We start from the raw sequence: 15011 nt of genomic DNA on the forward strand, positions 1-15011 counted from the left end.
CGAAAAGCGTCGCTAAGCGAGTGCCGCCTTGGAAATTCCAACACGCGGAATTGCTGACATTGCGCATTCTCTTCGGTGGCGAATAGATCTAACCAAGGCTGTCCCCACTGCTGAAAGAGACCTTGCCCCGCCTCTGAGTGAAGACGCCATTCGTTATCCATCATGCACCTGCGGCTGAGTTCGTCCGCCCTGGTGTTCAGGGAACCGGCCAGGTGTTGAACCACCAGGGATACGCCCGGATGTTCCAGGCATGTCCAGAGGCTGAGGGCCTCCAGACATAGGGTCCATGACCCCACCCCGCCTTGCTTGTTGCAGTACCACATGGCGGCGGTGGTGTCGTCCGTGAACACCTGCACTACTCTTCCCCAGACAGAGGGAAGGAATGCCTTGAGTGCAAGACGAATCGCCTGATGCTCCAGAAGATTGATATGGAGCTCGGACCCTGCCACAGACCAGAGGCCTCTGATCTCCGCCTCCCCCATGTGGCCTCCCCATCCCAGAAGTGATGCATCGTCACCACTGTGAATTCTGGATGGGGAAGGGAGAGGTATCTGCTGTCAACCTAATCCTTGTTCGTTAAGCACCACTACAATTTTTGTGCAGTGCCCTCCGAGATCTGGACACAATCTGACAGGTTCCCCATATGTTGTGCCCACTGGAACTTCAGGTCCCACTGCAGAGCCTGCATATGCTATCTAGCACGGTCCACCAGCAAGGATGCAGGAGGCTGTCAGGACCAGTAGTCGGAGGGTCATCCTGACCTAAACCCGGGATAGAGGCTGAAAGATTGAATTCATAGCCCGAATATCCCAGACTCGCTGTTCGGGAGGATAAACCCAAAACTGCGTTGTGTCGAGAACCACTCTGATGAAGAGGAGCTTCTGAGAGGGAGTCGGTGTGACTTCGGCATGTTGATGGAGAACCACAGCGAATGCAGGAGGTTGGCCAAAGTATGGAGGTGGGCGACGTCAGCCTGGGGGGAGCCTGCCTTCAACAGCCAGTCGTCGAGATAGGGGAAGAGTGGAACCCCTGATCTGGGAAGATGAGTAGTGACCACTGCCATCACTTTCGTGAACACCCGAGGGGCGCTGGTAAGGCCAAAGCCGAGCACGGTAAACTGAAAGTGTTCGTGGCCTACCGTGAACCGTAGGTCCGGGCGGTGGGCCGGCAGGACCTGAATGTGAAAATAAGCGTCCTGCAAGTCCAACACTACCATCCAGTCTCCAGGGCCGAGGGCATACAGGAGCTGAGCGAGCGTCAACTTGTTGAACTTCTCCTTCCGGAGGAAGCGGTTTACATTCCTTAGATCCAAGATAGGATGCAGGCCTTTGTCCTTCTTGGGCACCAGAAAGTAGTGAGAATAGCAACCACGACCTACTTCTGGGACAGGAACGAGCTTGATGGCTGTTGGCCAATAGTGCCAAAATTTCCTGTTGGAGAGGACCAGATGATCCACCGACATGTGATGGTACTGAGGTGGCATTGCTGGAGGGGTAGTCTGGAAGGGGAGGGAGTAGGACTAGGAGGGTTTGGAGGCTGCTGCAGAGGGGGCTGTGGTGGACTGGCCCACAGAACCACTGCAGTGGTTCCCAAGTCCCCGGCAGCGCAGGGGCTTAACAGCTTGCGCTGGCCTGTGGCTCTGGGCGGGACATGGCGAGGCACCCCTTCCGTAGCCAAGAAAGGGGCAAAAAGCAGACTGTGCAGGGCGGGTGGTGGAGAGGCCCAAGAACCTGGCCGTAGCCAGCGAGTCCTTAAAGCGAGTTAGCGCATTGTGAGCTTTGTCACCAAATAGGCGACGGCCATCAAAGGGCATGTCCTTAAGGGTGTATTAGACATCCCATGAAAAACCAGTCGACCTCAACCAGGCGTAGCGTTGAAGGGCTACCGACGTGGAAATTGTCCTGACTAGTGAGTCAGCGCTATCCAGCCCACAGCGGATAGTAAACTTCGCTGCGTCTCTCTCTTCTGCAACTACCCGAGAGAGTACGGCCCAGGCCTCCTCTGGGCACTGAGGCAGCACTTGCACAACTGTGTCGCACACGGAGTGGGTGTAACGGCCCAACAGATATGCAGTGTTTACCGACCGCAGTCCCAAGCTGGAAGAAGAAATTATCTTCTTCCCAAGATGGTCCAGCTTCTTTTTGGAATCAGGGGGAGCTGTAGGGAATGCGCACTTGGAGGTGGAGGCTTGGATCACCAAGCTCTCAGGGGTGTGGTGTTGGGAGAGGAAAGTGCAGTTGCCCAGGGCCGGGAGGTGGCGTTGGGCACTCATCCTGTCCACAGGAGCCCCTGTGTTGGGCCTGGACCAGATTCCCAAAAGGATGTCAGCTAGGGCTTCAACAAACGTCAGCAGGGGCTTTGAAGAGCTCCCTGCCAGTTGAAGCACCTCTGTCAGGAGGTTAGTCCTGACTGCCACCGTAGGTAGCTCGAGGCTGAGAGCCTTGGCCGCCCTACGCAACACCACTGCCTACGACGCTCCCTCCTCCGTAACCACGGTAGGAGAAGACAACCTGCCACGGTCTGGTGAGGTATCCAGACCACTGGCTTCCACCAGGCCCTCTCTCCAGTCTGGTTCATAACCTAACTGGTCTGTTAAAGGGTCTCCAGACCACTCCCACTCCTCCTTACTCTCCTCTGGCTGCCAATCTGGTCTCAAAGAGCCAGAGTAGAACAGCGCTGGATTCGGCGTTGGTCTATGCCAGTCCGGCTCCGAGTCTACCTCAAGGTGGAGGCCGGGGTCGAGGTCGGCTGGGGACACAGCAGATGCCGGCTGCGGATGTGGTGCTGGTGGAATCGGCGCTGTGGGAGTCGTAACCAGGTCGACCAGCGCAAATCCGGATCCAGGCCTGAATCCAAGCAGACCCTGTGATGCTGTGGCCGGAGCCGCCGGCATCGAAGGCCCAGGGCCACCAGCCGAGTCAGCAGGGCCCAAAGGCGCGCCAGCGGAGTCTGGCTCCCCAAAGATGGCATGCGCCGCTTCGTAAACTGATGAAGCTGGGCAGGGGTCTCACTAAGCCCCAGAAAGGGGGGGGGGGGAACCCGGAGTCGACCCTTTGGGCTCCGCACTCAGAGCCGCGGGAGGGGCACCACCCGCATCCCTCGTCGCGACGGCCGATGGACAGGGAGAAATCGAAGAGCGATGATGCTTCTTCGACTTCTTCTTGTGCTTCGACTTACCTGACCTCGAGTGCGAAGACTTGGACAAAGAATGATCTGGCTCCGCGACCAGTCCTTTGACCTCCTATGCAACCGGGATTTCCAGCGGTGCAGAGCCAACTGCTGGGCCTCGAGCAGCTTTTGGGACCGCTCCCGCAAAGACTTCGGGCTTATGGTCCGGCATTTAGAACAAGACATGGAGCAGTGGTAGCGCTCCAGGCAGAAGCGGCACACACGGTGCAGATCCGTAACCAACATCAGTCGGCTACTGGAACCGCAAGCCTTGATGCCAGGCATCCATCGTGCACCAGGAATCGATGGACTCAAAAAACGATGTTGACAAAAGTCAAGAAAAAGTCATTCAAAAAGTGACTGGGGGTACCGCTCTCTCTGGATCTGCGCTTGCTGGCACGGAAAGAGAAAGTACGGATATCAGCGCAGAGGGCGGCGTCAAAGTAGCTACCGCAACGTCATTCTGGCGACCACCAATGACGAACGCGGACTCGACGGACGCCACCTTCTGATGCGCAAAGGTACTGCTGCCAGAAAAAATTCCGGATCCAGTCTGACGCCTGCGGGTAATTCTAAGGTAAGAAATCTATAACTAACAGTTTGTTTCAGATATATAATGCACCCTGCCTTAGGGATAGAAGGCCTGCTGTAAGCGTGACTCACATATATAGCACACAGTGTCTCTGGTCATAGCACACAGGGCGTGTGCCACTGTGTTTTCACACTTGTTTCCACCATTTCATGCAGCCTGCATGAATTTGGTGGCAGGTGCCTTAGGGTGGCACAATACATGCTGCTGCCCTTATGGGCCCTCTTCAGTACCCATACCCTAGGTACAAGGGGTACCATTTACTAGAAAGTTACAGAGGTGGTAACGGTCTTGGAAATTGGGGTATAACTGAAAAATGACCTTGTTTTAAGGAAAAAGCACTGGCAATGGGGGCCTGGATAGCAAGAACCCAAAGCACTTCTGTTAAAATTGCATCAAATACCAGCCAAAAAGTGGGGGTGATCATGTCCAAAAGGGGCACTTTCTACACTGCGTAGCACAGGCGTAGTGAATGAAATGAAAAAGATACTTATAAAGCGCAATACAATTACCCGAAGGTGTCTCATTGTTGAAAATGACAATGTATATGTACATAAGCGGCGTTCATTTGTGTTCACTGTACCCCTTGTTGTAAGCAGAACGAATAATTGCGAAACACTGACTGTGTTATCCCGCCAGCATAGACCCATGCACACACGTACACGACAGCCATTTTAGACACCATGGCCTCTCTGACCGTTTGCTAAACCCCTGGCACCCCTCCCCGCGCGCACTGCTCATGCATCGGCCACAAGACCCTTTCCCTCTGCGTGACCCTGCTCTAGAAGTAGCACTCCTGCTTGACCCACACCCCCCCATTTCCTCCCAAGAACACCCTTCCCCTCAGCTGACAACCCCCCCCCCCGGCTGCACTTGGCCTCTCGACCCGGTCCCAAGTCCTAAGACCAAGCCTCGTGGATGTACACCCCCCTTTTCCCTGCCCAGCATAACAAAACCGTGATACACCAACCGAAGTGTCCGACCTTATCACCTGACCAACCTTTGACCTGATCATCCCCTCCTGCCTTCGTGTCCTGTAGGAATGTCCAGCTGAGAGATCACAATCTCTTGTTACATTCAGGAGGGGAGGATGACATCTGAGCGACTGGTATGGGAATAGGCCTGAAGCTGGGATTCCAAGCATGCCTTTTCCTACTTCAAAGCGTCTTTATTGTAATAAGGAATGTTTGTGCATCATAAACATGTGTATAAAAGACGAAGCCTCAGAGAACTTGTTAGAGCACCTCCTGAAGACACTATGCGAGTGTCCGAAATGACAGGCTCCCCTCATGAGAAATAAAACTCTATTCTTGTCTTCCTGCTTCCAGCGCCCGTCTCTTTATTTGGTAATTGTTCAAGATGGGAACTAAGAGGCGTCCTGCGCCAGCAGCCTGGGCATCAGGTGCGATATGGGCTGACTTTTCCTCATCATCTGATAAAATATGCCGTAAGGACTTAATTCAGAGTCATAGATTAAACAGCCATGTCTTTAGCGCTTTCCTGAAACTCAACAAGCGAGTTTCGTCTTTTAACCTCTGGGGAAGAGAATTCCAGAGTCTGGTCGTACCTACCAGAAAGCTTCTGCCGCCCCAGGAGCTTTTCCTGAACCTAGGAAACACCAAATAGTGGGACTGAGCTGAGCGTAGGTGGCGAGTGGGAACGTACCAATGAAGGTTCTGCTGAAAAAGGCTGGTCATAGGTTTCTTTAAATGCTATGAAAGGGCTTTAAACTCAATGAGACTCTTGACTGGTAACAAGTGCAATTCTTTTAACGTAGCAGTGGGAGATTTATGCTTGGGGATATTCATCAAGATGCCCGCAGCTGCATTTTGCACAATCTGTAGTTTAGTCAAGCATTTAGACCGGAGGTTGATAAAAAGACCGTAGCAATAATCGGCTCTGGACAAGACCAAAGCAGAGATCACCAGCTTGCGAAGATTGACAGGGATGAAAGGAAGGATTTTTCTGAGTAGTTTTAATGTATAAAAGCATGCAGAGGTAACTTAGTTCACATCACCTTCAAATGTGAGCTTGGAATCACAGGTGACTCCTAGGTATTTTACTTTATATGTTGGGGTGGGCAAAGGGCCCAGTTCTTATGGGCAAAGCGCTGGGGACCAAAAAGTGGTGTTGCTGCCAAAGAGTAGAACTTCAGCTTTGTTGGAATTTAACTTCAGACAGATGGTGGCCATCCAATCACCAACTTGACTGAGGTAGGTATAGAACTGTGATGCTGTGTCCGAAGGAGAGCCTGCCACTGATATCACAATGTGAGTATCATCATCATCATCATCATAGGAAATTGCTGAAAAGCTCAGAGATCTGATCAGCTGCGCCAGGGGAGCAATGTAGATGTTAAAAAGGGTGGAGCTCAACTAAGAGCCCTGGGGTACCCAAGAAGGTAGTGTGAAATTATGTGATTTGAATTCAGAAAGCACTACAAATTGTTCCCGGTCAGACAGAAAAGATCTAAGTAGGGTGAGAGCTTTTCCTTTTATGCCTATCCTCTCAAGGCATTCCAGTAGTTTTGTATGACTCTCAGTGTCGAATGCAGCAGAGGGGTCAAGCAGCACAAGTGGTGCATTGCCCCCTATGTCGACCGCCTGCCCAATCTGTTCTGATGCCGAGATCAATGCCAGTTCAATGCTATTGTGTTTTCTGAACCCGAACTGGGGGACATTCGGGAAAGCATTTTCCTCAATGTATTCAGATAATACTACATTCATGGCCCTCTCGACCATTTTGGCAGGCCGGGGGATTGGAGATTGAGAATGGACGGTAATTATTAGGATCCGCCCCATCTAAGTTTGCTTTCTTTAGAAGAGGGAGGGCTGATGCTAATTTCCAATTGGTGGGAAATATGCCAGAGGAAAACATTTGGTTAAAAATGGGAGAGAAGTGAGAAGCAATTATTTCTGGTAGAAGAAGAAAGGTTTTGGGGTGGGGGGGGGGGGGCATGGATCTAATGGAGATCCAGATTTGGTAGACAGAAGTAGTTTGATGACCTGATCAGAGGACAAGTATGGAAAATGAAGTAGTTCTGGGAGATCGATAACTTTTGAAGTGGCTAAAATGACCTCCTCTTAAATGTTAGGAAAGACTAACGAACATTGGGGGGAAGGGGGTCGCACATTGAGACAGGGATGTAGAGAAACCACTGTAGACTGATTTAACTTTATCCTGAATGAAGGGGGCCAAGGAATTGCAAAAAGTTTGGCGAACTGGTGTGTGCTATTTCAGGGGATTATTTGGCAACCTTTTTTACTGTAGCAAATAGTTCTTTGGATGGGTTTTTTGCTGCTGTTATGGCTGTGGTGAAATAGCGGGTCTTCTTAACATGCATTCCTTTTTTTATAGTCTAGCAATGATTGTTTATAGGCTGTTCTGTTACTCACATCATAACAGGATCTCCACTTCCTTTCAAGACGGCGACAGTTTTGTTTTTGAAGTCTGAGCTGTTCAGTGCGTCTTACCTTTTGATTAGTGGTGGATTTCTTCTGTAAAACATGGTCAATTGAGCTACGGATCCACTGCTCAAAGGCAACTGCCGCCATGTCGGGGTCATTGTTAATCTTAGGGGGAATCTGGGCTAGGGAGCTTTCAAGGGTTTCAGATGCAATTTTATTCCAAGGTTGGTAACGTCTAGGATGTTTGTTTCTTACATTCTCAGATCCTAAATGATGACGAGAAAAAGAGAACACGACGGCTTTATGGTCAGACCAGGTAAGTGGGAGTGATGGGAGACATTGCAGAACGCTATTATTGGAGAAAATACCCTCTAACAGGTGCCCTTCCGAGAGGGTGCTACCGGTTACTTGCTGAGTAAGTCCTAGGCTATTCATGACATCAATAAAATATATTGCATCCCTATCTATCAGGTCTTCAAGGTGTAGATTGAAGTCACCCAAGAATGTGAAATACGGTGACTGACATATCACATCCAAGGATAGACCCAAGTAGTGACTCTGCGGTGGTTGTATGTGTGCCTGGGAGGGGTACAGTAAAGGGGTAGAGCAGCACAGTGTAGTACATGTGAGATTAGTGCATGCTGAGAGTATGTATGCCAGTGAGGAATCCATGACATGAAAGATGGAGTGTTGTGCAGTGCTTGCACAATAAAAGCATGTGCTGGGTGTATGTGTGCTTGTGAGAAGCTTCAGTGCTGAACAATGCGCGCAGACTGAGTGCGCAGCATGTGTACATGTAATGATACAATGCATGAAGGTACTAGTGCTGGACAGTAGGTGTGCTGAGAACATACACTAAGTAAGTGCGTACGCAATGGTACATTATATGGAGGACACTAGGTACCATTTTGGGAAGCAGAAAGCTGGAACCCCGTAGGTAATTCCAGGCATGGGATGCACCACCATAGAACAAATTTAAATGTAAGCAATCTTAACTCAATTTAAACAGTTTTATCCATAGTTTTAGTCAAAGCAACAAGTTCAAGCAATACATTCAACAAGATGCCACTTTAGGCCTTCTTCTAACAGCATATGGCAGGTTCACCATTCTCCGTGAATCAATGTAAAGTGTCTGTACCCACTGTATTTCGGGCCACTGCCCCTTACCAGGGGGAACTGTGATGAAAGACACATTTGTGTCAGAGTGCGACTTTCGCTAGCACTTAATCAAATTGTTATTTTACCAAATGCAAAATGACCAATGGTTGTTTAAAAGTGTAAAGCAACCTTGTTCCAGACACATATATGTGAAATGGTTCAAACGTTTGTGTGAATGGTGACAAAAAACACAACCTATTCTAAACCAAATTAACTAAAAAGCTGAAATAACTGAATAAAGTGAATGTAATTCCAAAAACAAACAAGTGTCCATAATGCTATTCAAGGATTAAACCCACTTGTACATTGCCCATGTCCATGCTTAAATCCCCTTCCTTTAGCTTTCACTAGTCGGATAAACTGAAACCCCCTCAGTCTGTTCCTGAAAATTCAATTAATCTAAACGAACGCAGTGTGCGCTGAAATAGTGTGGATTAGCTACACAAAAACGTGACTCATCATCGTGTAGTAAGGGTAAACAAAACCCTTCTGCCAAATCGTATGCGATGTTGCACATTTATTTATACACACATTGCTGGTGTGAGATACCGGTGTCCCACAACAAATGTTTGTCTTTGAGCGTTTAAATAGTGATTGAAGTTTTGGGTGAAAATCCAGTGTGCATTCTGCCATTTCTTGATGTTTCCATTTTGGGTAGCCCGGTCCTGCCTGATGAAGTGGACATGAAGAGGCTAGGAGTTCAACCAGAAAGATGTGTATACTGCTGCATTCCTGTGTGCTGGATGGAACACACATTCGAGGGAAAGGAAGAGACTCCCTTACACTTCAAAAGACTGCTCTTTGATTCAGCTATAGATCAAAAGGAAGGGTCTGGACACATCTGAGGAATATAGATGAGGCTAATAAGGGAATCCTAAAGAGTAGGGAAGGAAGGGGTATGTGATCAACCTTGTGATGCACATATCACTGTGGTAATACAAAAGGGGATGATGGACGGAGCGTTTGAGCCAATCAAACTCTCACCCCCAGTCAACTGATCTGGGTTTAATCCATCACCATTCTTTAGCCCACTCAGCCACCCCATTTCAGACATGGCCATATGGAAATCAGTCTGACCCTGTGCCTCATGGGAACAGTCCAGCCCGAACTGCCAAGCCATGTCTTCCATGGACCGGAAACAAGCATCCTGGGACCGGTATCGGCATATCACTGTGGTAAACATCCAGATGTGAACTCTGGTTACTTCCAAGAGTGGTCCTGTGGGACAATCAGCTTGGGAATCTTGCCTGCTGTGACAGACAACTTTCATAAGGGAAGAAGAAAGAGAGAAAATGACACTTTAAAAGAAGCAGAATCTCAACATAAAACGTCAAAGACTCAGACCCTAAATCATTTTTACTGTCTGGAAAAGGACTATTAGAAAGGGAGGTAGAGACCCCAAAAATTCACCATCTCCCAAGCAGATATATGGTGCTGTGATCTGCACCTGGCAGATTCCTCGAAGATCATCAAGATGCAGATGAGGATGTTGTACTCTTGTTGGAGCTCTTGTCTGTGGATGGAAGTTCACACCAGCATACCTGCTCCCTTTGCTAGGGGGAAGAGCAACTTACCTTTGTGTCTGCCGAGTGGGAAAAGCTTCAATTACTGGCATGAACCAGCAGAACTGCCAGGTGCTGCCACGCACACCTGAAGTGGCCTAACTTCGCCGTACAGGATCCAAACTCATGAGTAGACACTTGCTGCACTGCTGAACACTGTCATCATGCCGGAGCAGATAAGACTGGAACTGGGCCTTTGGAGCCCCAGGGGACTTGCTGCTAATGGTGCTCTGGCACCATAGACACTTTTGACTGATTCCCAAAGAGTCAAAGGGATAACTCTTGGAAATGGCTAAATAGTCTGCTTTCCCGTAATGCGACCATCAATGACTGGGGAATAACGCCGAACATGTTTCGCGAAGGAGGGTGGGACAGGGATTTGCCGGACAACCACTAAAGCCCCAGCATCAGGAGGATTGTGTTATTGCTTCTGAATGTCATATACCTTTGCGTGTATAGACTTAAAAATAAAATACTTCTTTTTTCATAAAAGCGAGTATTGGACTGGCCATTGATTGATTGCTCGTACTTTTTGCACTTTGAGTTATAAGTCGTGTCCACTGACTTTCATCTACATCCCCACAGAGGGGGACTTGAGTGCCCGAACACAGCTAACAGAGTTATTTGTAGAAGGGGTGCTGGGCCCAGCTTCTCAGGACCTCAACCACCACGGTTGGGCTCAGAATCCCCTGCGTACCCAGAGGTACTCTGAAAGGGGTTCCGACATAGGTATTTTTAATAGAGATTTCTTTCTGCCGAAAAGATTTACACAACTTAAAATAAACAGGCTGTTTAAGAAATAAATCCCAAGCCAGACAACTAATTTGACTCTACAGAGAAGTATACATACAGAATACTGAGACACAAAGTGCTTGGACGGACCAGCAGAGAGTTCGTACTTTCGACATCTGTAGGAGCTTTGTTTAACATCCATATGAATTTACTATCTTAAACAGTGCAGCAAATGGCTTTTAAGGTCGCTGAAAAAGGAAACTCATATCAGCACTAGAAGATTTTGATATGGCTTCAGAAGGCTGAGTAAAATACAGTCCATTCAATGGCTGAAAGAAAACAGATCCCAAATAAGGAGGATGCGCAACTACAGTAAAGGTTTAGTGGGCTGCTATGACGATAATGGCTTAAAGTTAGACAATGAGAGTTTTTCAAAGCAACACGTTCACGAAAGATGTAATACACTGGTGGTCCAAATAATAACAAAGAAATATTTGTGAAGCCTTATGGAATAGTGACAGTGGTTTAAATCAAAATGCAAGATGACAAGTCTGAGACTGTGCTTTGAAAGTATAGTGCTTGTAATGTGAACATATCCAATCTTGACTGTTAGCAAGTAACACCACTTTACCTGGAGGGTCCCTGCAGATGTAGCACAAGTAATGTTCTGGAATGCTGTCCTCTATTAATCCCATGCATATACTATGTTGCCAACAAAGGCACTCTTCACACTGCAAACCAAAAAAAAATAAATAAATAACTGACTTCTTCAACAATAACATAAATGGAAGATGCAATCAAAACCTACGAAATTATTAACTCAAAACAAACACAAAATAAAAGACATTCAAAAGATACCACGATAACACGGATGAAAAATGGGTCCACATTCAGCAACCTCTTCCAGGTCTTTCCCAGAACAAAATATCTTATAGCTGCCTAATGCTGCAAGTGACTCTTAATAAATTAATACTTAATTTAATTTATACAGTGAACATATACCAACTAGTTCATTATAGCCAAATTTCCACATAGTTTATATTCATGCTCATAATAAATCTGATTTAACACAATTAATATGTCTTAAATTATTTACAAAGCCAACATAGAAACACAACTATTTAATATCCAAAAACATAAAAAAATGGAAAAAGTGCTATGTTACAATCGATCACACACAGTAGAACAGATAAAGGTGCATATAAGTATGTATATACAGTAACAAATGACTAAAGCTGCACATACCACTAAAATACCACAGTACATTTCTCAACAACAAACATAGACCCACCTAATCTTTTATCATAGTACAAATTATTTTTCGGACATGGTGTTAAACAAGGTCATCATAAAAAAAATGACAGGGGACACAATGGCTCTAGACAACGAGTGTCAGAATAGAACGGTCACTGTTACATGCTTTGTTAGAACTGAATTTTGACTCAGACAGTGACATTTATATTGCATTGCCCCACAACACCCTCACAGCATTACCCTCTCTTCCCAGATATATAGATTAAAGAAATCTAAAAATTAGGCCTCGTATCAGCCACCCCAGCAGCTTCTTCAAGTTCTGCCCGTCCCGTGATAGATTATAGATATATTATATATATATATTTTTCCACTGAAAAAACATAGGTGTCAGGGAGGTTATAGTTAGTTGGACATTTCACTCATACAAAAACTGAGAAATGTGTCTGTTATAGTTAGTTGAGCTACTGCACTGCTGATGATGTCATTTTACATCACTCATGACATGATCAGTGACATCACTGATGACATCATCCAGTGACTGAGTGTTTCTAAAGAGTTTAAATATGTATAATAATTTAATAGGTGCATGACTGACTGTATAAGTGAGTGATTAAACGTGTCTTACTAATACATGGGTGACTGACTAATCTGTATGAATGTCTGTATCAGTCTGTCAGTTGGTGTGTAAGTGGCTGCTCGGGTTGGTGATTAGCTGTATGAGAAGCTATATATGGCTTTTTGATTTGTTGTCGGAGTACGTAAATGGGGTGTCTCAGAGTGTGTGTGTGGTGTGTGTGTGTGTGTGTGTATGGATGTGTGAGTGTGATTCACTGGGTGTACGGGTTCAAGAGTGTATCTGTGAGGGGCAATACGGGTGGGTGTGTGTATAGCTGTGTTGGTGAGTGAATGGATGGATATCTCAGTGGTACATGTGTGAGTAACTACATATGTGAAAGGTAGTATATGTGAGTTTTAGTGTATATAAATGATTATATGTGGGAGTGAGTGATTGTGGGAGTAGCTGTATGGATGAGTGTGTGCTTGTGTCAGTGATTGCAGAAGAGAGTAAGTATGTGTTAGCAATTGTATGAATAAGTGAGGTGGTGTATGTATAACTGTGTAGGGGAGTAAATCGGAGTGGGATTGATTCTTTGCATTACTGACTAGCTGTGTAAATAACTATGGGTGAGTGGTGGTGTGCGAGTGTCTGTATGGGTGTATGAGTACATATGATAGTAGCTGTATTGATGTGTGACTGCATTTTTGAGTGACTGTATGGATGAGGGTGTAGATGTGTGTACAGCTATGAATCAGTGAGTGGGTATGTAGTAACTGGTATTGGTGTGTCTATGCTTTCGAGAATGGCAGTCTGTATTTCAGCGTGGATGTACTAAACGTTATATTAGGCTGTGAGAGCGTGCATCAGATTTTCATGTGGATGATATCATTAGTGATGTCATTTGAGATGTCATCAGTGATGTAATATGTAACGTCATCAGCAGTGCATTGCGGGGGTGCGAGTTATAGTTAGCTCAACAACTATAAAGGCCACATTTCTCTGGTTTTGTACGAGTGAAATGTCCAACTAACTGGAACGTCCCTGCAACCTATGGTTTTTTCAGTGAATTTCAAAGGTTTTTTAAATGCTAATTTCTAACTATAAAGTCCCTGAAACCTACGGTTTTCTCAGTGACTTCATAAGGTTTTTTTAAATGCTAATTTCTAACTATGCCTACATAGGTAGGGCAAGTGCAGAAAGAGGAAGAAAGGTGCAGAAAGAAGCAAGAGATATGCAGAAAGAACCATCAGAGGTGCAGAAAGAGTCCTTGTTGCAACGTTATCCTGTGCCCTGGGCACCCCCCAGCTTTTTGCTGACTGGTACTGGACAAGTGTGTGGGTAATGCCTGGTTCATTGCATGAGTGCCTGGGTAGTGCCTAAGTGATTGCATGAGTAGTCCGTGGTGATTGGAGGAATGCATGGGTAATGCCTGGGAGACTGCATGAGTGCATAGGTATTGCCTGAGTGATTGGATAAGGGCATGAGTAGTGCGTGGGTGAGTGCATGGTAGATTGGAGAAGTACAAGCATAGTGCATGGTGATTTTTTAAGTGCATGCTAGTGACTGAGAGATTGCAGGAGTGCATGGGTAGTACATGGGTGATTGGAGCAGTGAATGGATAGTTCCTGGGTTATTCTATGAGTACTGCCTGGACGATTGGAAGAGTGCATGGGTAGTACCTCGGTGATTTTGAAAAAGCTTAGTTACTGCAGAGCAGAGGTAATGTATACGTGATAGAAATACTGCATGGGTAATGCTTGAAGGATTGTATTAGTTTATGAGTAATGCCTGGAAATTTCCATGAGTGGATGGGTAGCACCTGGATGATTGTAGGAGTGCAAGGGTAGTGTATGGTGATTTTATAAGTGCTTCAGTATTGGTGGAGTGTTTGGATAACTGTATGGCTAGTAGCTGGGTGATCGGAGGAGTGCTTGGATAGTGCACAGGTGGATAGAGCTCTGTATGGGTAGTCCCTGAGGTATTACATCAGTGCATGAATAGTGCCTGGCTGATGGGAAGAGTGCTTTTGTAATGCCTGGGTGTTTTTGTAAGTGCATGGGTATTGCTTGAGTGATTTTGTAAGTGCATGTGTAATACCTGGGTGATCGCATGGTTTTAAGGGTAATACCTGGATGATTGCATGAGTGTATGGATAGTGCCTCGATGACTGCATGAGTGCATAGGTAGTGCATGAGTGATTGTATAGGCAATGTCTGGGTGATTGCTTAAGTGCATGACTAGTGCCGGGGTGATATTAGGAGTGCATGTCTACTGGCTGGTTAATTGAAGGAGTGAATGAGTAGTGTCGGGGTGATTAGAAGAATACATGGGTAGTGCCTGGTTGATTGGAGCAGTACCTGAGTTATTACATGAGTGGCTGAGTAGTGCCTGAGTGATCGGAGGAGTGCATGGGTAGTGCTTGGGTGATTTTGTAACTGCTTGGTTAATGTCCCGGTGATTGCATGAGTATGGAGGTAATGTATAGAAGACTGGAAGAGTACATGGCATAATGCTTGACTGATTGCACTAGTTTATGGGTAAAGTCTGGATGAGTGCATGGGTTGTGTCAAGGTGATTGCAAG

The 15011-nt window shown here is 46.6% G+C and overlaps 1 protein-coding gene across 4 annotated transcripts in view; it reads right to left on the minus strand.

The window, feature by feature from the left end:
• The window catches only part of PHF20L1 (PHD finger protein 20 like 1), an 813558-nt gene that overhangs the window by 202369 nt on the left and 596178 nt on the right, over nt 1-15011 (minus strand). For all 4 annotated transcript variants that reach the window (XM_078686744.1, XM_078686740.1, XM_078686743.1 and 1 more), the window contains one exon: nt 11248-11347. In XM_078686744.1, coding sequence (XP_078542870.1) covers nt 11248-11347 — 100 coding nt within the window. The remainder of the gene's footprint in view (nt 1-11247; nt 11348-15011) is intronic.

The sequence above is a fragment of the Lissotriton helveticus genome, chromosome 4_1, assembly GCF_964261635.1.
Source record: "Lissotriton helveticus chromosome 4_1, aLisHel1.1, whole genome shotgun sequence".
Lineage (NCBI taxonomy): Eukaryota > Metazoa > Chordata > Amphibia > Caudata > Salamandridae > Lissotriton > Lissotriton helveticus.